This window comes from Dendropsophus ebraccatus, chromosome 10, assembly GCF_027789765.1.
Source record: "Dendropsophus ebraccatus isolate aDenEbr1 chromosome 10, aDenEbr1.pat, whole genome shotgun sequence".
NCBI classification, from domain to species: Eukaryota; Metazoa; Chordata; class Amphibia; order Anura; family Hylidae; genus Dendropsophus; species Dendropsophus ebraccatus.
The window spans coordinates 5,095,119-5,118,779 of NC_091463.1; the positions used below are offsets into that span (position 1 = coordinate 5,095,119).

At 45.4% G+C, this 23,661-nt stretch overlaps 1 protein-coding gene across 1 annotated transcript in view; it reads right to left on the reverse strand.

Moving 5' to 3' along the window:
- HMCN2 (hemicentin 2) overlaps positions 1-23,661 on the reverse strand; it is a 153,582-nt gene that overhangs the window by 32,880 nt on the left and 97,041 nt on the right. The window contains exons 28-41 of the mRNA XM_069986836.1: positions 14,015-14,162; positions 13,687-13,813; positions 5,818-5,972; positions 5,164-5,442; positions 4,460-4,741; positions 3,800-3,908; positions 3,457-3,626; positions 2,716-2,870; positions 2,506-2,602; positions 1,687-1,782; positions 1,382-1,558; positions 1,146-1,297; positions 918-1,041; positions 625-800 (exon numbers count right to left, since the gene is read on the reverse strand). Coding sequence (XP_069842937.1) covers positions 625-800; positions 918-1,041; positions 1,146-1,297; positions 1,382-1,558; positions 1,687-1,782; positions 2,506-2,602; positions 2,716-2,870; positions 3,457-3,626; positions 3,800-3,908; positions 4,460-4,741; positions 5,164-5,442; positions 5,818-5,972; positions 13,687-13,813; positions 14,015-14,162 — 2,247 coding nt within the window. The remainder of the gene's footprint in view (positions 1-624; positions 801-917; positions 1,042-1,145; positions 1,298-1,381; positions 1,559-1,686; positions 1,783-2,505; positions 2,603-2,715; positions 2,871-3,456; positions 3,627-3,799; positions 3,909-4,459; positions 4,742-5,163; positions 5,443-5,817; positions 5,973-13,686; positions 13,814-14,014; positions 14,163-23,661) is intronic.

Here is a 23,661-nt window from a genome sequence, read left to right on the forward strand (position 1 = left end):
CTATTATGTTTGATACTGTCTGCTGCGCCACTGCATCTAATCCCCAGGTGTCACACGCAGGCCCTCCGGCTTCTACAAAACTACAACTCCCATCATGCAAGGAGAGCTAAAGCTAAAGCTGGAGGGCCTGAGTTTGATATCTCTGATCTAATCCTATAATGTGTGATACTGTCTGCTGTATCTAAATTTTATCCAGTGTGATACTGTCTGTGAACTTCTTTACCTGAACTTAGTGCTTGTGATACTATTTTCTAAGCCATGCATCTAAGCCAGTAGTGTATAATACCGTCTGCTGTATCTAAGCCCACCAATTGCGATACTGACTGTTGATGCTGAGCTGCGGTATCTTGGGCTCTGTGCACACTACCAGATTTGACATGAAGAAAGGTGGCAGCACGCTTTGCTAGTCATCAAAATGACAGACACCAAACCAAAATCAGTGGGATCCGCTGGGCACAGTTGATGTCCACCCATTTGACGGGTCCAGTACTGCCAGTGTGGCTTCTTTGCAATGGAAGCCATGATGGTGGTGTGGACAGAACCTAAGCCACTGTCCACTGAACCACTGTATTTAATACTGATTTAATAGCAGAGAATGGCACAGTACTACACCCCCATCCTCACCTGCAAGTAGCGGCCATCCTCTGTTACCCGGATCCCTGCCCTCTTAGGTAGAGGGCGTCCATCCTTCAGCCAGGTGATGGCAGGGGGCGGGATGGCGCTGCTCTCACACTCCAGAGTGATCGGCTGGTTGACGGTGACTGAAGTGTTAAACTCTTCTCCCAGGATGCTGGGGGGCACTGCATAGGAGAAATGTACCTATATATTATACATTGATTGGTGTCTATTTTTCTACTATATAGCTATATATTATACATGGATGTTATTGTCAGTATATTCTGATCCCTCGTGCTCACCGTACACCTGCAGATCTGTGGTGCGGCTGTCCTCGCCTGCAGAACTCACAGCGATACAGGTGTATAATCCAGAGTCCGACACATGAACTGCAGAGATGGACAGAATCCTTCCCTGTTCCAAAATCTGCAGATAGAAGGAGAAGGTGTTGGTGTCAGTCCCGTGTACTGGATTCCAGCTATAGGAAGTGGCATATGGCGATGATTATGGGGAGGTACATGGCTACTGACCCGCAGTCCGGCGCTCGCTGTGGAAACAGGAACATTATCTTTCAACCACATGAGAGTGGGTTCTGGGACTCCTGTAGCGTTACACTCCAGCCAGACCTGTTCATTCACCAGGAAGGTGGCCAGCTCCGTCATGGATATGATCCGAGGGGGCACTAAAGGAAATAATGATGGAATGAACTGTGAGACTGACTGCATCGGGGACCTCAGGCTCGGTACAGGGACGGCACGTTACCCACCATGAACGTCCAGCGTGTAGAGCTGCTCACTGCTGCCTGCAGAGTTAGATACCACACAGACGTATTCTCCAGCCTCAGAGCTGCTCACTCTCTCTATCTGTAGGGTCCGGCCCTCATTTAGCAGGGTGATGCCGGGCACGGAGGACAGCAGCTGACCCCCTCGGTACCAGGACACAACTGCCAAGACAAAACATCAACATTCTCAGCTCTAACATATATCTCATTCCAGGACAGTGAAGAGGAGGCAGCGAGGCGACATATCCGTGCACTGGGGATCAGGAGCCGAGTGTTTTACTGTATCCTACCTGGTAAAGGACTTCCTGACGCCAAGCACTCCAAGGTAGCCGGGAAATTTTCCACCACAGTATGGTTCACATCTGTGGGCTCAATGTTCGGAGGCACTAGGATAATAAAGGACAGACATCAGTAATATGATAAGCCTATCCTGTGTGATACTGTATGCTGAGATACTGTATCTAAGCCTATCCTGTGTGATACTGTATGCTGAGATACTGTATCTAAGCCTATCCTGTGTGATACTGTATGCTGAGCTGCTGTATCTGAGCCTATCCTGTGTGATACTGTATGCTGAGATACTGTATGTAAGCCTATCCTGTGTGATACTGTATGCTGAGATACTGTACGTAAGCCTATCCTGTGTGATACTGTATGCTAAGATACTGTATCTAAGCCTATCCTGTGTGATACTGTATGCTGAGCTGCTGTATCTAAGCCTATCCTGTGTGATACTGTATGCTGAGCTGCTGTATCTAAGCCTATCATGTGTAATACTGTATGCTGAGATACTGTATGTAAGCTTATCCTGTGTGATACTGTATGCTGAGATACTGTATGTAAGCTTATCCTGTGTGATACTGTATGCTGAACCACTGTATCTAAGCCTATAATGTGTGATCAATCTGCTGGGTTGTGTATCTAATCCTGTTATGCGTGATACTGCTGTATCTAAGTCTTACATGTATGATACGGTCTACTGAGCTGCTGTATCTAAGCCTATCATGTATGATACGGTCTGCTGAGCTGCTGTATCTAAGCCTAACATGTATGATACGGTCTGCTGAGCTGCTGTATCTAAGCCTGTGACACTACAGCCCATCACTCACCCAGCACGTTGAGCACCACGTCCTGTCTGCCTTCTCCAGCCTCATTTGCAGCCACACATGTATAGACGCCTTCATCATCAATGGAGATTGCCTGGATCTGTCAGGGATACATTATACGTGATACTGTGGGCACTGCGGCAGCCATCACTGACCAGTAAGGTCACATATAATGGAAAATGCTTTGTTATAGAGGTAGAACACAGGACTTACCTGCAGTGTGGTCCCTCGTCCTTCTACCTGCTGTCCGTCCTTCCACCAGGACACCGTGGGGGGTGGGGTACCTGACACATCACACTCCAGGGTCACAGCCTCACGCAGCTTTGCAGACACACTGCTGCCTCCATTGATGGTGACCAATGGGAGCTCTGGTATAAAGGAAGACAATGACTGGGTATTCACTGTATACAGATATACTGGAGACTGCAGGATCTAATCTGATTACATTGCATTAAACATCCTGGGAATTACAGGGGTACTCCGGCGAAAATCCTTTTCTTTCAAATCAACTGGTGTCAGAAAATCTTCAGTCTTCCAGTACTTATCATCTGCTGTATATCCTGCAGGAAGTGGTGTATTCTCACCAGTCTGACACAGTGCTCTCTGCTGCCACCTCTGTCCATGTCAGGAACTGTCCAGCACCAAATCCCCATAGAAAACCTCTCCTGCTCTGGACAGTTCCTGACATGGACAGAGGTGGAAGCAGAGAGCACTGTGTCACACTGGAGAGAATACAGCACTTCCTGCAGGACATACAGCAGCTGATAAATACTGGAAGACTGGAGATATTTTCATAGAAGTAAATTATAAATCTATATAACTTTCTGACACCAACAGAATTATAAAAAATTTTTTTTTGTCGGAGTACCCCATTTAATAAATTTCTAGTAATAATGCTGTACTATGTTCTGTATATTATACTGCTCCTCCAGCAAAGGTCCCAGTAATTCTCACCCTGCACCAACACATTCACGGCCGCCTCTGCCGTCCCGGCTTCACTTTCAGCTTTGCACAGGTATCTCCCGCCATGTCCTGACTGGATAAGACGAATAGCCAACGTCCTCCCACTGTCTAATATTTCCAGTCCATCTTGATTTACAACTGGGTAGCCATTCTTTGTCCACCTGCAGCAAAGGGAAGATCCATCAGTCAAAGAACAGTCCTAGGAGTTCTCTGCGCCCCATCAATACCAAACTACGGTCAGCACCAAATAACAGGAAGCCATATGGAAGGACGTTAGGAAACAGGCAGTTCCCATAGGATGTGACCCTCAGGTTACACAGGGACCTGCACTCACCATGTTCTAGGGGTTGGATGTCCGGTCACCAGGCAGGAGAGATCCAGGACGTCGTTTACTGTCACAATGATTTGTCCAGAACCATCACTGATCTGCACACTCGGAGGAACTGGAAAGGAAAAAAAACGAGTAACAGTTGGTTACAGACATCGTTCTTACAATCCACATTGTTAAAGGGGAGCTCCGGTGAAAATCTTCTTTCAAATCAACAAGTTTCAGAACTGTCCAGAGCAGGAGAGGTTTTCTATGGGGATTTGCTGCTGCTCTGGACAGTTCCTGACATGGACAGAGGTGGCAGCAGAGAGCACTGTGTCAGACTGGAGAGAATACACCACTTTCTGCAGGACATACAGCAGCTGATAAGTACTGGAAGACTTTAATTTTTTTTAAATAGAAGTAAATTACACATCTATATAACTTTCTGACACCAGCTTATTTGAAAGAAAAAGATTTTCATGAGAGTACCCCTTTAAAAAGCATAGACAAGGTGTATGCCATGTGTAGATGTTTCACCCCCTCCCAATGTGTTTAGCACCGGGTATGCTGCAGTGAAATGCATGAGTTACTCTCCATCCCCTAATATGATGTGATATATTACCTGCATCCACTACTACCCCCAGCAGATACAAACACTACTAGAGTATGAGTCCCATGTCTTACTGAGAACTTCCACAGAGTAGCGTAGTGTGGTCTCTCCAGACAAGCTGATGGCTACGCAGGTATAGTCCCCTTCGGTGCTTTCTGTCACTGCTGCAAAATGTAGAGCCCGTCCAGCATCTTTAATCTGCAGTCCATCTCTCTCTGACAACATAAGGCCGTCTTTCAGCCAGGACAGAACTGGAGGAGGATGACCTGTGGCAGAACACTCCAAGTCCAGAGGACGTCCCAGTGTGGCCTTAATGGTCAATGGCTTCACCCCTGCTCCTTCTATATGAGGGGCAACTAAATGCAAAAGAAAAGACATGCATCTGAGAGCGCTTCTGGTGTTATGTAAATGGTCGTGCAATGAAAAGTTCTGCAACTTTCTAATAATCTGCAGGAGAAATTTATTATAAGGCAACAAGATGAATGTACGTCTTATGCAAATATAGTATATGAGCAACAGGTCGTAGTATATCGTCTGCTCTGTGTTATGGTGATTGTTATGGGGAACAATCATCTGCCTGATACATTGTAACAAACAGGAGATTCTTTACACTGGATACAATTGTAGCCAACCATGTCCATGGATGTAATACAAAGAGGGTTCTCTGGATGTAACTGTAACAATCTATTCACTGACAGCAAACAAAACAGAAACTAACAATACGGAAACAACGTGAGTGTGCAGAAGCCTTGGCGGCTGATGGAGAGGATGCACGTACCATAGACCTCCAGCAGGTAGGATTTTTCCACAGTGCCGGCGTGGTTGCTGGCTCGGCAGGTGTAGGACCCGGCATCGGAGAGCTGGACCCGGCTCAGCTGTAGGCTTCTCCCTCCGTCCCGGTAGGTGGATTTGGGGCTGGACACAATGGGACGCTTGTCCTTATACCAGGTGATGCTCGGAGGCGGAGATCCCTTTGCTTCACACTTCAGGTCTACAGAGCCGTGAAGCAGAGAAGCCACTGATGTCGTCTCGTTGGAGGACCAGACAGTGGGGGGAGCTGTGGAGACAACATGAGACCCCAATGTTAGTGATAAAACAAATAAGTGATCAAAGGGACCTTTTATTCTGGTTCCTGGAGTCTTGTATTGTTTTATATAAATCCATCTGATAATCCAGCACATATGTGGTCTCCTTTATAGATTATGGAGAGCTGTACAACACGTTCATATTACTTTTAGGCTGTTATTCCACAAATTTGGGCACGAAATGATGGACGTCCAAAACAACGGCCAAAAGAAGAGTTTGTGTGGTCGTGGTCTGAAGCTGCTTAATGGTTGGTTTGTTTTTTGTGAAAAACTGCAGCATGCAATTCAATATGTATCCAGCAGGCGGCAGGCTAATACCAAGCATGAGTTTATGACTGGAGACTTACTGAGTATCTTTAGGTTGAAGTCCTTGACTTGTTGTCCTGCGTGGTTAAATGCCAGACACTGGTAGCGGCCCTGATGTGATAGGCGTGAGCTGTTCACCCGCAGCACCTGTCCGCCTTCTAGGATCTGAAGATGAGAGTCCCCAGGAGGAAGCGGCCTGCAGCGAAAAAGAGATCACACTCAATAGTAACATATGAGGAACATCTACAGCAAAGCTGCAGGCGGCGAGGAAGAGATCTCACTCAATAGTAACACATAAGGAACATCTACAGCAAAGCTACAAATATCAGGAAGAGATCACACTCAATAGTAACATATAAGGAACATCTACAGCAAAGCTACAGGCAGAGAGGAAGAGATCACACTCAACACTAACATGATGAACATCTACAGCAAAGCTACAGGCGAAGAAGAGATCACACTAAATGGTAACATATGAGGAACATCTACAGCAAAGCTACAGGCGGCGAGGAAGAGATCACACTCAATAGTAACACATAAGGAACATCTACAGCAAAGCTACAAATATCAGGAAGAGATCACACTCAATAGTAACATATAAGGAACATCTACAGCAAAGCTACAGGGGAGGAAGAGATCACACTCCATAATAACATGATGAACATCTACAGCAAAGCTACAGGCAGAGAGGAAGAGATCACACTCAATAGTAACATATAAGGAACATCTACAGCAAAGCTACAAGAGGCGAGGAAGAGATCACACTCAACACTAACATGATGAACATCTACAGCAAAGCTACAAGCGAAGAAGAGATCACACTCAATAGTAACATATAAAGAACATCTACAGCGAAGCTGCAGGCGGCGAGGAAGAGATCATACTCAATAGTAACATATAAAGAACATCTACAGCAAAGCTGCAGGCGGCGAGGAAGAGATCACACTCAATAGTAACATATAAGGAACATCTACAGCAAAGCTACAGGTGGAGAGGAAGAGATCACACTCAATACTAACATATGAGGAACATCTACAGCAAAGCTACACGCGGCGAGGAAGAGATCACACTTAATAGTAACATATAAGGAACATCTACAGCAAAGCTACAGGCGGCGAGGAAGAGATCACACTCAATAGTAACATATAAGGAACATCTACAGCAAAGCTACAGGCGGCGAGGAAGAGATCACACTCAATAGTAACAAATGAGGAACATCTACAGCAAAGCTACAAGCGAAGAAGAGATCACACTCAATAGTAACATATAAGGAACATCTACAGCAAAGCTACAGGCGGCGAGGAAGAGATCACACTCAATAGTAACATATGAGGAACATCTACAGCAAAGCTACAAGCGAAGAAGAGATCACACTCCATAGTAACATATAAAGAACATCTACAGCGAAGCTACAGGGGAGGAAGAGATCACACTCAATACTAACATATGAGGAACATCTACAGCAAAGCTACAGGGGAGGAAGAAATCACACTCAATAGTAACATGATGAACATCTACAGCAAAGCTACAGGCGTCGAGGAAGAGATCACACTCAATAGTAACATAGGAGGAACATCTACAGCAAAGCTACAGGCGGAGAGGAAGAGATCACACTCAATAGTAACATGATGAACATCTACAGCAAAGCTACAGGCGGCGAGGAAGAGATCACACTCAATAGTAACATATAAGGAACATCTACAGCAAAGCTACAAGCGAAGAAGTGATCACACTAAATGGTAACATATGAGGAACATCTACAGCAAAGCTACAAGCGAAGAAGAGATCACACTAAATGGTAACATATGAGGAACATCTACAGCAAAGCTACAAATATCAGGAGGAGATCACACGCAATAGTAACATATAAGGAACATCTACAGCAAAGCTACAGGGGAGGAAGAGATCACACTTCATAATAACATGATGAACATTGACAGCAAAGCTACAGGCAGAGAGGAAGAGATCACACTCAATAGTAACATATAAGGAACATCTACAGCAAAGCTACAGGAGGCGAGGAAGAGATCACACTCAATACTAACATGATGAACATCTACAGCAAGCTACAAGCTAAGAAGAGATCACACTCAATAGTAACATATGAGGAACATCTACAGCAAAGCTACAAGCAAAGAAGTGATCACACTAAATGGTAACATATGAGGAACATCTACAGCAAAGCTACAAGCGAAGAAGTGATCACACTAAATGGTAACATATGAGGAACATCTACAGCAAAGCTACAAGCGAAGAAGAGATCACACTAAATGGTAACATATGAGGAACATCTACAGCAAAGCTACAGGCGGCGAGGAAGAGATCACACTCAATACTAACATGATGAACATCTACAGCAAAGCTACAAATATCAGGAGGAGATCACATGCAATAGTAACATATAAGGAACATCTACAGCAAAGCTACAGGGGAGGAAGAGATCACACTTCATAATAACATGATGGACATTGACAGCAAAGCTACAGGCAGAGAGGAAGAGATCACACTCAATAGTAACATATAAGGAACATCTACAGCAAAGCTACAAGAGGCGAGGAAGAGATCACACTCAATAGTAACATATAAGGAACATCTACAGCAAAGCTACAGGAGGCGAGGAAGAGATCACACTCAATACTAACATGATGAACATCTACAGCAAGCTACAAGCTAAGAAGAGATCACACTCAATAGTAACATATGAGGAACATCTACAGCAAAGCTACAAGCGAAGAAGTGATCACACTAAATGGTAACATATGAGGAACATCTACAGCAAAGCTACAAGCGAAGAAGAGATCACACTAAATGGTAACATATGAGGAACATCTACAGCAAAGCTACAGGCGGCGAGGAAGAGATCACACTCAATACTAACATGATGAACATCTACAGCAAAGCTACAGGGGAGGAAGAGATCACACTCAATACTAACATGATGAACATCTACAGCAAAGCTACAGGCGGCGAGAAAGAGATCACACTTAATAGTAACATATAAGGAACATCTACAGCAAAGCTACAGGCGGCGAGGAAGAGATCACACTCAATAGTAACATATAAGGAATATCTACAGCAGGGGTGGGGAACCTTTTCCATGTAGAGGGCCGGTCGGGCCTTAATAAAATCATTCGAGGGCCGCACTCAATGTTATACCGTGCGCTGCAGTTAGTAGCGGGGGTTTGCAGCACCCGAACAAGGCAAAGTATTGTTCCCCTAATGCCCCTGCTATTGTAGTTAACCCTCTGTGATGCCCCTTGTACCTGAATTGAATCCTTAGTGATGCCCCTGGTAGCCTAGTTAACCCCCCAGCCATGTCCCTGGTGGCCTAGTTAACCCCCCCAGTCATGTCCCTGGTAGCCTAGTTAACCCCCCAGCCATGTCCCTGGTGGCCTAGTTAACTCCTCAGTCATGTCCCTGGTAGCCTAGTTAACTCCTCAGTCATGTCCCTGGTGGCCTAGTTAACCCCTCAGTCATGTCCCTGGTGGCCTAGTTAACCCCTCAGTCATGTCCCTGGTAGCCTAGTTAACCCCTCAGTCATGTCCCTGGTAGCCTAGTTAACTCCTCAGTCATGTCCCTGGTAGCCTAGTTAACCCCCCCAGTCATGTCCCTGGTAGCCTAGTTAACTCCTCAGTCATGTCCCTGGTGGCCTAGTTAACTCCTCAGTCATGTCCCTGGTGGCCTAGTAAACCCCTCAGTCATGTCCCTGGTAGCCTAGTTTAACTCCTCAGTCATGTCCCTGGTGGCCTAGTTAACCCCTCAGTCATGTCCCTGGTAGCCTAGTTAACTCCTCAGTCATGTCCCTCGTGGCCTAGTTAACCCCCCCAGTCATGTCCCTGGTAGCCTAGTTAACTCCTCAGTCATGTCCCTCGTGGCCTAGTTAACCCCCCCAGTCATGTCCCTGGTAGCCTAGTTAACCCCCCCAGTCATGTCCCTGGTGGCCTAGTTAACTCCTCAGTCATGTCCCTGGTGGCCTAGTTAACTCCTCAGTCATGTCCCTGGTAGCCTAGTTAACTCCTCAGTCATGTCCCTGGTGGCCTAGTTAACCCCTTAGTCATGTCCCTGGTGGCCTAGTTAACCCCTCAATCATGTCCCTGGTAGCCTAGTTAACCCCCCCAGTCATGTCCCTGGTAGCCTAGTTAACCCCCCAGTCATGTCCCTGGTAGCCTAGTTAACCCCCCAGTCATGTCCCTTGTGGCCTAGTTAACCCCCCAGTCATGTCCCTGGTAGCCTGGTTAACCCCCCGCCCCAGTCATGTCCCTGGTGGCCTAGTTAACCCCCAGTGTCTGCCCCAAATGAAAAAAATAAACATCCCACTCACCTTTCCTCCGCTCCCACGCTGTCCAGGTCCTCTTCTCCCTCCTCTCTTCTGTGCCGGTCTTCTCCTGCAGGCGGCGCGCGATGAAATGACTCCCGCAGGAGTCAGAAGACGTGCGCCGCGCTGGTGAGGCAGGAGCCGGCATACAACACATCTTCCTGTGTCTGTGCCAGCTCCTGCCTCACCAGCGCGGCGCACGTCACAGGAGGGCAGGAGACAGAAGATGTACACCGCTCTGAGGGGAAGGAGCCGGCACTCACAGCATCCTCCTGGCAGCTGTCACAGACACAGGAGGATGCCGTGTGTGTCGGCTCCTTCTCCTCCAGAGCGGCGCATGTCACAGGGGAGCCGCGGGCCACATCCGGAGGTGTCAGGGGCCGGATGCGGCCCGCGGGCCGGAGGTTCCCCACCCCTGATCTACAGCAAAGCTACAGGCGGCGAGGAAGAGATGACACTTAATAGTAACATATAAGGAACATCTACAGCAAAGCTACAGGCGGCGAGGAAGAGATCACACTTAATAGTAACATATAAGGAACATCTACAGCAAAGCTACAGGCGGCGAGGAAGAGATCACACTCAATAGTAACACATAAGGAATATCTACAGCAAAGCTACAGGCGGCGAGGAAGAGATCACACTCAATAGTAACATATAAGGAATATCTACAGCAAAGCTACAGGCGGCGAGGAAGAGATCACACTCAATAGTAACATATAAGGAATATCTACAGCAAAGCTACAGGCGGCGAGGAAGAGATCACACTCAATAGTAACATATAAGGAACATCTACAGCAAAGCTACAGGCGGCGAGGAAGAGATCACACTTAATAGTAACATATAAGGAACATCTACAGCAAAGCTACAGGCGGCGAGGAAGAGATCACGCTAGGGCTGGGTTCAAACTCCATTTTTTTTGTATTTGTGCGCATCCGTTTTGATCCGTTTTTCCATCAACTTCCATTATGAAAACGGATCCTTTTGTTTCATAATGGAAGTCAATGGAAGACAAATGCATCCGTTTTTTATAAACGGATTGTAAAAAAGGAAGTGTGAACCGGACCTACCACATGATACACTACAGCAAAGCTACAGATGGCAATAATAAATCGCATTTTATTAAAAACCTCAATGCCATCATGTGTGATACCGTTGGCTGAGCTGCAGTATCTAATCCTATCATGTGGGATACTGTCTACTGAGCTGCTGTATCTAATCCTATAACGTGTGATACTGTAGACGTATCTATTCCTGTTATATGAAATACTATCCATTGGGTGAGTGCTGCTATATCTAACCCTGTCAAGGGTGATACAGTTTATTGAGATGGTGTATCTAATCCTTTCTGCTGAGCGGATATATCTAAGCCATTCATGTGTGATACTGTCTGCTGAGCTGCTGTATCTAAGCCACTCATGTGTGATACTGTCTGCTGGGTGGTGTATCTGGATCTGGTCTCTGCCCCCCACTGTGGCCCCCATGTCCTGGACACTTTGCTGGTCCCTGGTACACACTGTATTGGATGAGCTCTGAATAGTTAGTGTGTATGTCATGTATCTAATACACTGGATCAGGGAGGATGCTTGTAACAGAAGAACATGAGGATTTATCATGGGGGCAGATGCTTCCCTGGGCCGCCCCCTCCTCCTCCTCTATACGGGGACCGTCGCTGATACGTGTCTGCCAGCAGGGCCCCTAGAGCCGCTCTGTTTTGACTCCTTGCTGCAGTTTCTAAGGAGGGTCGGATACGGGACTGCAGCAGCTGCCTGACCTCACAGGTGCAGAGTCCCCACGTCACCCCCTGACACTCTCCTTTGTGCAATTTATTACAAGCTATGGGCCTAAGCTACATGGAGGCAATGCATCCTGAGAATTCACTGCTCTGCCGCTCCAACTGATGTCTCAAAATCATCCTGGTCCCAAAACTACAACTCCCAGCATGCCCTGAAAGTCTAGAACAGCAACTGCAGCAATGAGAACAATGTCCCCCAGATCTGTGTCTCTGCAGCTTGTGTAGAACTAAAACTACCAGCATGCCCTGACATCCTACAGTAAGAACTGCATCATCCAGAGCACTGCTACCCAACCTGTAAGTCTCCAGTTGTAGCAAAACTACAACTCCCAGCATGCCCCAACAGCCTGCAGCTATTGTGTCTTGCACAGCGTTTCCCAACTTGTGGCTTTGCAGCGGTTGCAGGACTACAACTTTCTGCATGAGCCACAGACTGAGAAAAAGTTTGGGCAGAGATTATAAAACAAATTGTTCTTTATTGCAATCCAAATTTAAAAAAAAAGCCATTTAAAAAAAAAATAATTGTATAATATTGTTTTTAGTTTTTGACAAATTTCTACGAGAACAGAGAAAATATTACAGTTATAGGAAAGTGGTAACTGGACTGAGTGGTGGATAGTGATCTCATGGCTTCCTATAGCGTTAGGTACATGTGCAGGACACGCGTGTCACATGTCTGCCCGGCACACGCAGCAGACATGGGGGATCGTGCGGATCCGGCCGTCTCTCTCACCTCCTTTATGACACCTTGATGAGTGAGAACAGGTTCTCATTAAAGAGAAAGCGTCGCCCTAGATGGGAACGAGATGCTAAATGCGCCCAGATGTAGATGCGATGGATTCGGAGAACATGTGTGTGAGCGTTAACCCTTCCTCACTACAAGACTTGCCTGGTAGAAGGAACATTTCCTGACATGGGATCAGAGCTTCTTTTTTTGGTTTTAGATACAGAATTGTCCCCAGTAACTGAAACAGGGGCTACATTCATAGGGCTACATGGCGGCTTCAGCCATGACTCTGGTTGTGTGACCAAGGAGTATCACATGTCATTTGGCTGGGTTCACACTGCGTTTTTGCAATTCATTTAACATAAATCTTTTATGGAAAAAAAAGGATGAAAAAACGGATGCAAAAATGGATGCAACTGTGTGCAATCCGCTTGGATCCATTTTTTCATTGACTTCCGTTATAAAAAAAAAAAAAAAACGATCAAGACGAATGCGTTTTTTTTTTTCCTTTTTTTTTAGCAAGCACAAAATTGTGGTTGACCTTGACCAGGTTTTTGTGTACGTTAAAAAAAAACAGGACTGGGGCCACACGGAGCTTACAAATCACTTCTAACATTTGTAAACATGATGTGCAGCAGATCACAAGCAGGCCGCCATCGCACTTTACTCACAATGATGCCAGTGACTGTGTGCAACGTGTGGCCTAAGTCGATCTTGTTTGGATTATCCGTGATTGTTGCAGAGGGTTAACGCAATCAAACTGACACTGATAAATAGATGCAATGTCACAATGCGACATTGCAATCTTTGTGTTGCGCAAGTAAAGTCACTGTGTAGCCCTAGCCTAAAGGTGCAACCTGAAAGTTTCTGCAACCACAACCAGAACTGGACTCGACAACTTCCACCAGAATCAGGGTTATGTTTGCAGCAGCGTTCAAGTCACAAAGCAGGCCCATTCACTTTCATCAGCCGCGAGGCAGGGGGCGATGCAGCAAGGTTTGGACGGGCAACTTGGGCACTTTCACTGACCTGCCACTAGATGGCGCTATAGTAGGCATCACAGACAGACTTACTGTTCGTCTTTGGTCCATTCCACGTGTGGTATTGGCAGCCCTGACGTCCTACAGTGAAGCTCAACCTCTGCTCCTTCCTTTGCTGTCAGTTCTTGAAGAGATCCCGCACCGTAAATTGTTGGAGGGACTGAAAATTAAAAGATGCACAATAACAGGCATACTGGATTATTAGCTACTCTATTATTGTGGATATCAACCTCCATACTGAACACACACTGATGTCTGATTACACTGCCCCCTGCAGCTCAGGAGGATATATTACAGATCAGATTTATCTAGGACTTCTGGGGGGTGAGGAGAGTTCACAGATCAGCGACTCCATACTCACCAAACACCAAGACATTGTAGGTGCGTCGTGCTTCTCCAGCCCGGTTTACTGCCCTGCAAGTGTATGATCCGGAATCTTCCTTACGTATCCGGTGAAATCGGAGGGATTGACCGGCAGACTGGAAGCTGATTCCTGGCCCTTCAGTAAGCTAGAGAAATGGTAAAACAGGAGGGTTATAATAAGAAGGCCTAGTCATCTAGAGACTGGTGACCGAATCTATGTAACTGCATTTACTTCTATTCATCAAACACAACTGATCTGAACCTTAGTAGGAATGAAATACAACTTTACAATACTTAGTAAGTATCAAATGATGTCATATTCTATTACGTACCCATAGAATCTATATGGAAAGGTCTCTATATTACATTAGCAGCGGACTGAAGATCATTTGGCCTTCGGAACCGCAGCAATCCATCCTGGCATAGATCCCACCGGAGGATAAAATGTTCTGCAGGAATATCGGCCCATGCGGACAGGATCATCTATCACAGTTGTCTGCACATTAGACAGCGGTCCTGACAGGTTCTGTACAGCCCGTTCTACCTCACCCAGTGATGTCTATAGGATTAGGATCTGGGGACTGTGAGGCCAAGGAAGGGAGAGAACTCTCTGTCCTGTTCCTAGAGCCAATCCATGACTATATGCCCCTTTTGGGTGATGCCAGAGGGGAAAGAGACGCCAAGGAGGGAGGAACTTGGTCCCCACATTGCTAAGATAATCCCTACTGTCCACACAGCCATCCACAGGTATGAGAGGAGCCAGGGTGCACCAAGAGAACAGTCCCCCTCCACTCCACCTGCCGGAACTGATCACACCTGACAGGAAGGACTCTGCTAAATCCTGAACCCCATCAGTGTGGTGCCAAAGAGATCTTGATCCATCTGACCGGCCATGTTTCTCACCAGAGATCTGGATCCATCTGACCGGCCATGTTTGTCTTTAGAGATCTGGATCTATCTGACCGGCCATGTTTCTCTATAGAGATCTGGATCCATCTGACCAGCCATGTTTCTCTACAGAGATCTGGATCCATCTGACCGGCCATGTTTCTCACCAGAGATCTGGATCCATCTAACCGGCCATGTTTCTCTATAGAGATCTGGATCCATCTGACCGGCCATGTTTCTTTATAGAGATCTGGATCCATCTGACCGGCCATGTTTTTCTATAGAGATATGGATCCATCTGACCGGCCATGTTTCTCTATAGAGATCTGGATCCATCTGACCGGCCATGTTTCTCTATAGAGATCTGGATCTATCTGACCGGCCATGTTTGTCTTTAGAGATCTGCATCCATCTGACCGGCCATGTTTCTCTATAGAGATCTGAATCCATCTGACCGGCCATGTTTCTCTATAGAGATCTGGATCCATCTGACCGGCCATGTTTCTCTTTAGAGATCTGGATCCATCTGACCGGCCATGTTTCTTTATAGAGATAATGAAGAAAGAAGAAAACGCAGGGCACTCACCGTTGGTTGCTATTCAGACCGTCCAATTTATTTTGGTATGCAGGGATAGCGGGGGAGACAGGAATGGGTGACCGCAGTTTCGCGGCGTGTGCCGCTTTGACGAACCCTTACGTGACTTGTGACGTCACTTCCTTTTATGTGCTCAAACAAAGGAAACTTTAAGTGCAATGAAGTGAACAATGAACATTCCATATACATATATTAAAAACACATACTATATACACTGGATAAACACAAGGGCTACGTTTTCTATTTAGCTACATAATATTTATATCGGTACGGGTATTAAGTCCCAGACTACCTAACGCTTCATATTTTATTATATATTCAGTTTCTTTTTTCAGGAGCATTAACCTCCTATCTCCTCCGCCCCTAGGAGCCGGTACCAAACACAATCCTACAAACTGTAATTGTGACGGGTCCCCATTATGTGCTTGTTGCATATGTTTAATCATGCGTGGACTGCCCTTGCCTGTGCGTAATGATCTGATGTGTTCGGAAAATCTCTTCCACATCGGGCGGATGGTCTTGCCTATGTAGTATCTCCCACAACTACAGATCAGGGCATAAACCACAAATTGGCTCTTACACGTAACGAAGTCAGTTACTCTGTGTGTATGACCCCCCAATTTTATATGTTTGCCATTCTGCAGCGACCTGCAATAATTGCAGTGTCCACACTTGAAGTTACCATGGGCTGAGCTAGAGGTAAGCCAAGATCCTTCTCTGTGAGTGTTATCCTTTCCTAATCTACCATGGACTAATAGGTCCCTGATGTTTTGTGTCCTTCTGAATGTCACTATAGGACGATCTGCGATATGGTCCCTAAGGAGCTCATCTTGTTCCACAATGTGCCAATGTTTGTGGATGGAATTCTTAATTACTTGTTCTAACGGGGAATAATCAAAGGTAAACACAATCCGTTTTTTGTTCTTATCATTAGGTTTTTTATTTCTGATGCTCTCACTGTGTCGTGCCTTAGTTTTATGTGGGGATATATCCATACTCCGTGCTCTGTTCAGACTCTCTTCTATCAACTGCTGGGGATATCCTCTCTTGCTCAAACGTGTACTTAATTCTTCTGCCTGTATGCAAAATAAGGAATCATCATTGTTTATCCGTCTTAGTCTTACAAATTGACTATAGGGTAAGGCTTTTTTAGTGTGGTATGGATGAAAACTATTATAATTCAATAGAGAGTTAACTGCTGTTGATTTGCGATGGCAGGACGTGATAAGATGTCCATCCCTTAGATTTAGATGTACATCCAAAAAGTCCAGTTCATGACCCCCATATACTGATGTGTATTGCATGTTTAGATCATTGCTGTTCATGTATGATACAAATTCTGCGAATCTTTCTCTGCCCCCCGACCACACCATGACGATGTCATCTATATATCTCAAATATATATGTATGTACCTAGAAAATTCATTGCTCATGGAGAACACTTTAATACTCTCCATGTATGCAAGAAAAATATTAGCCAGGGTGGGTGCCACTGGAGTCCCCATGCCCACTCCTGACTTCTGCACATACCACTGGTTGTTGAACTCAAAGGCATTACATGACATTACAAGCTGTACCAGATCACATATATATTGTACAAAGTTGGCCTCATATCCACCCACTGTTTGCAAACACCACTTGATTGCCTGTACACATTGGTCCTGCGGGATCCTAGTGTACAGGCTTTCTACATCAATACTCACTAATTCGTGATCCTCCTGCCAACAAAATGGTTTTAGTGTGTCCAGGAGATCACCCGTGTCCCTGACATAGGAGGGGATATTTTTCAAAATCGGTCTCAATAACCAATCCAGGTATTTGGATATGGGTTCCATGACTGAACCTCTACCCGCTACTATTGGGCGTCCTGGTGGACGTTCCAAATTCTTATGTACTTTGGGCACCCAATACCAATATGGTTTTTTAGGCATTTGGACATACAATTTTTCCGCAAAACTATTGGTGAGGTACTGCTGTTCCACTCCTCTCCGCAAGATGTCCCTGACCTTATTTTGATAAGTGAATGTTGGATCTGTGGGTATTTTGCTATAGGTGGTGTTGTCTGACAGTTGTCTCTGTGCCTCTTCCAAGTAATATTGCCTAGATAGTATCACAATATTCCCACCCTTGTCGGCAGGGCGTATCACAATCTCACGTTGGGACTTTAGCCATGCTAGCGCCCTGCGCTCACCTTCAGATATGTTAGAACGGGAGGCAGGATAAATTAATGCTTTTACTTCTTGCATGATCTTATCCATGAAAAGAGAAATGTGAGAACCTGCCGCCAAGGGTGGATTGAAGGTAGATGGTACACCGCCGGTGAATGTCGTGGTGGGGGAGGAGGATGGGGGAGAAGGAACACTAGGTGTCTCTGATGAAGAGTCATCGAGTCCCATCAGAAGGGACATGACTGCTACATCTACTGGGGATGGATTGCCTCCTACCATAAATCCCAAAGGTCCTACTTGGGCTTGTGTCTGACCCATAAATGTGTGATCGTCTCTATGAGTCGGTTTCTGTAGAAAGAATTTTTGTATATTAAGTTTTCTAATAGCTTTCCTCAAATCTACTTCGAAAGCAACATAATCAAAATCCTTATTTATACAAAAATTCAGGCCTTTAGAGAGAATAGCCACACAGTCTTCATCTAAACTGATATCTGATAAATTAATTATACGTATATCTTCTGATTCAGATGTTACTCCCGTACATATCCCACCTGTGGAGTGAATAGCAGCATAATCACCTACCTCCGCCAGGTGACCTGCTTTCGCTTCACTCCTCCTTGCGGATATTTTGGATTTTGAGCGCCCTCTGCCGCGGCGGGTCCTCCGCCTAAAGGGGGAACCCCACCTCTGACCACCTGGCCGGATGGGTTACAGTCCATGGTCTCACTGGAGTCCGACCCAGTATCCGTGGTCCAGAAGTCTGATTGTTTTTTTCTATAGTTTCGTACCCGTCTATTCCTTCTCTTATTGGCATAGTTCATGTTCCAGGAAAAGATTTTATTTTGTTCGTAATCTTGCTTGTCCCTTACAAATTTGTCCTTTTTTCTCTCTTTAGTGTCCGCCTGGATAACCACAATCTTTTTCTCCAATTTGTTGTTGAAAGCTGCATACTGTGCTTCTGTGAAGCGTGTCTTTAACTCCGTTTTACTTTTAAGGAGTTCCACCGTAATATCTGAATATTCTTGTTCGGTACGTTGGAGAACCAATTTGGTAAGGTTTAAGGCATGTATCTTATGTAATTGTTCCCATTTCTCAACAAACACTTGGTCATCCATGAACTGCGACACTTCTTTGAATGTCCGCAAGCCCCTCGGTGCTCGTTCATGGTCACAATAAGATTGTAGTGATTTTACTGTCCAAAACAGTTTAGTTTCCTTTTCGGCTAGGGTGAGTACTCTGGATTCCAGTGCTCTCGTGCTGAGTGTTTGTAGCCAGTCCTTGTGTTCACACAGTGTAAAGAACTCCCCCGCATCCTCTCTGCCCATAGTGCTGGTCTCTGGTCCAGTGGTCGATTGTGTGCACATATTCACACTTGCATTACTTCCCGTGTCCATGTCAAGGGCCTCAATTATAGGTGTGCTCAATCTAAAAGTCATATGGATAAACTATAACTGAGAAGCAAAGTAGATGGCACTACCTAGGCTCCACTTGCACCGGACACCTATCGGGTGACTTAGGACCATATGCCGGCGGTGCTCCTGCCAGAATTCACACGTGAGTAACAGATAATGAAGAAAGAAGAAAACGCAGGGCACTCACCGTTGGTTGCTATTCAGACCGTCCGGCCAGGTGGTCAGAGGTGGGGTTCCCCCTTTAGGCGGAGGACCCGCCGCGGCAGAGGGCGCTCAAAATCCAAAATATCCGCAAGGAGGAGTGAAGCGAAAGCAGGTCACCTGGCGGAGGTAGGTGATTATGCTGCTATTCACTCCACAGGTGGGATATGTACGGGAGTAACATCTGAATCAGAAGATATACGTATAATTAATTTATCAGATATCAGTTTAGATGAAGACTGTGTGGCTATTCTCTCTAAAGGCCTGAATTTTTGTATAAATAAGGATTTTGATTATGTTGCTTTCGAAGTAGATTTGAGGAAAGCTATTAGAAAACTTAATATACAAAAATTCTTTCTACAGAAACCGACTCATAGAGACGATCACACATTTATGGGTCAGACACAAGCCCAAGTAGGACCTTTGGGATTTATGGTAGGAGGCAATCCATCCCCAGTAGATGTAGCAGTCATGTCCCTTCTGATGGGACTCGATGACTCTTCATCAGAGACACCTAGTGTTCCTTCTCCCCCATCCTCCTCCCCCACCACGACATTCACCGGCGGTGTACCATCTACCTTCAATCCACCCTTGGCGGCAGGTTCTCACATTTCTCTTTTCATGGATAAGATCATGCAAGAAGTAAAAGCATTAATTTATCCTGCCTCCCGTTCTAACATATCTGAAGGTGAGCGCAGGGCGCTAGCATGGCTAAAGTCCCAACGTGAGATTGTGATACGCCCTGCCGACAAGGGTGGGAATATTGTGATACTATCTAGGCAATATTACTTGGAAGAGGCACAGAGACAACTGTCAGACAACACCACCTATAGCAAAATACCCACAGATCCAACATTCACTTATCAAAATAAGGTCAGGGACATCTTGCGGAGAGGAGTGGAACAGCAGTACCTCACCAATAGTTTTGCGGAAAAATTGTATGTCCAAATGCCTAAAAAACCATATTGGTATTGGGTGCCCAAAGTACATAAGAATTTGGAACGTCCACCAGGACGCCCAATAGTAGCGGGTAGAGGTTCAGTCATGGAACCCATATCCAAATACCTGGATTGGTTATTGAGACCGATTTTGAAAAATATCCCCTCCTATGTCAGGGACACGGGTGATCTCCTGGACACACTAAAACCATTTTGTTGGCAGGAGGATCACGAATTAGTGAGTATTGATGTAGAAAGCCTGTACACTAGGATCCCGCAGGACCAATGTGTACAGGCAATCAAGTGGTGTTTGCAAACAGTGGGTGGATATGAGGCCAACTTTGTACAATATATATGTGATCTGGTACAGCTTGTAATGTCATGTAATGCCTTTGAGTTCAACAACCAGTGGTATGTGCAGAAGTCAGGAGTGGGCATGGGGACTCCAGTGGCACCCACCCTGGCTAATATTTTTCTTGCATACATGGAGAGTATTAAAGTGTTCTCCATGAGCAATGAATTTTCTAGGTACATACATATATATTTGAGATATATAGATGACATCGTCATGGTGTGGTCGGGGGGCAGAGAAAGATTCGCAGAATTTGTATCATACATGAACAGCAATGATCTAAACATGCAATACACATCAGTATATGGGGGTCATGAACTGGACTTTTTGGATGTACATCTAAATCTAAGGGATGGACATCTTATCACGTCCTGCCATCGCAAATCAACAGCAGTTAACTCTCTATTGAATTATAATAGTTTTCATCCATACCACACTAAAAAAGCCTTACCCTATAGTCAATTTGTAAGACTAAGACGGATAAACAATGATGATTCCTTATTTTGCATACAGGCAGAAGAATTAAGTACACGTTTGAGCAAGAGAGGATATCCCCAGCAGTTGATAGAAGAGAGTCTGAACAGAGCACGGAGTATGGATATATCCCCACATAAAACTAAGGCACGACACAGTGAGAGCATCAGAAATAAAAAACCTAATGATAAGAACAAAAAACGGATTGTGTTTACCTTTGATTATTCCCCGTTAGAACAAGTAATTAAGAATTCCATCCACAAACATTGGCACATTGTGGAACAAGATGAGCTCCTTAGGGACCATATCGCAGATCGTCCTATAGTGACATTCAGAAGGACACAAAACATCAGGGACCTATTAGTCCATGGTAGATTAGGAAAGGATAACACTCACAGAGAAGGATCTTGGCTTACCTCTAGCTCAGCCCATGGTAACTTCAAGTGTGGACACTGCAATTATTGCAGGTCGCTGCAGAATGGCAAACATATAAAATTGGGGGGTCATACACACAGAGTAACTGACTTCGTTACGTGTAAGAGCCAATTTGTGGTTTATGCCCTGATCTGTAGTTGTGGGAGATACTACATAGGCAAGACCATCCGCCCGATGTGGAAGAGATTTTCCGAACACATCAGATCATTACGCACAGGCAAGGGCAGTCCACGCATGATTAAACATATGCAACAAGCACATAATGGGGACCCGTCACAATTACAGTTTGTAGGATTGTGTTTGGTACCGGCTCCTAGGGGCGGAGGAGATAGGAGGTTAATGCTCCTGAAAAAAGAAACTGAATATATAATAAAATATGAAGCGTTAGGTAGTCTGGGACTTAATACCCGTACCGATATAAATATTATGTAGCTAAATAGAAAACGTAGCCCTTGTGTTTATCCAGTGTATATAGTATGTGTTTTTAATATATGTATATGGAATGTTCATTGTTCACTTCATTGCACTTAAAGTTTCCTTTGTTTGAGCACATAAAAGGAAGTGACGTCACAAGTCACGTAAGGGTTCGTCAAAGCGGCACACGCCGCGAAACTGCGGTCACCCATTCCTGTCTCCCCCGCTATCCCTGCATACCAAAATAAATTGGACGGTCTGAATAGCAACCAACGGTGAGTGCCCTGCGTTTTCTTCTTTCTTCATTATCTGTTACTCACGTGTGAATTCTGGCAGGAGCACCGCCGGCATATGGTCCTAAGTCACCCGATAGGTGTCCGGTGCAAGTGGAGCCTAGGTAGTGCCATCTACTTTGCTTCTCAGTTATAGTTTCTTTATAGAGATCTGGATCCATCTGACCGGCCATGTTTCTCTATAGAGATCTGGATCCATCTGACCGGCCATGTTTCTCTATAGAGATCTGGATCCATCTGATCGGCCATGTTTCTCTATAGAGATCTGGATCCATCTGATCGGCCATGTTTCTCTATAGAGATCTGGATCCATCTGACCGGCCATGTTTCTCTATAGAGATCTGGATCCATCTAACCGGCCATGTTTCTCTATAGAAATCTGGATCCTTCTAACTGGATATGTTTCTCTATAGAGATCTGGATCCATCTGAGCGGCCATGTTTCTCTATAGAGATCTGGATCCATCTGACCGGCCATGTTTCTCTATAGAGATCTGGATCCATCTGACTGGCCATGTTTCTCTATAGAGATCTGGATCCATCTGACCGGCCATGTTTGTCTTTAGAGATCTGGATCCATCTGACCGGCCATGTTTCTCTAGAGAGATCTGGATCCATCTGACCGGCCATGTTTCTCTATAGAGATCTGGATCCATCTGACTGGCCATGTTTCTCTATAGAGATATGGATCCATCTGACCGGCCATGTTTCTCTATAGAGATCTGGATCTATCTGACCGGCCATGTTTGTCTTTAGAGATCTGCATCCATCTGACCGGCCATGTTTCTCTATAGAGATCTGAATCCATCTGACCGGCCATGTTTCTCTATAGAGATCTGGATCCATCTGACCGGCCATGTTTCTCTTTAGAGATCTGGATCCATCTGACCGGCCATGTTTCTTTATAGAGATCTGGATCCATCTGACCGGCCATGTTTCTCTATAGAGATCTGGATCCATCTGACCGGCCATGTTTCTCTATAGAGATCTGGATCCATCTGATCGGCCATGTTTCTCTATAGAGATCTGGATCCATCTGATCGGCCATGTTTCTCTATAGAGATCTGGATCCATCTGACCGGCCATGTTTCTCTATAGAGATCTGGATCCATCTAACCGGCCATGTTTCTCTATAGAAATCTGGATCCTTCTAACTGGATATGTTTCTCTATAGAGATCTGGATCCATCTGAGCGGCCATGTTTCTCTATAGAGATCTGGATCCATCTGACCGGCCATGTTTCTCTATAGAGATCTGGATCCATCTGACAGGCCATGTTTCTCTATAGAGATCTGGATCCATCTGACCGGCCATGTTTGTCTTTAGAGATCTGGATCCATCTGACCGGCCATGTTTCTCTAGAGAGATCTGGATCCATCTGACCGGCCATGTTTCTCTATAGAGATCTGGATCCATCTGACTGGCCATGTTTCTCTATAGAGATCTGGATCCATCTGACCGGCCATGTTTGTCTTT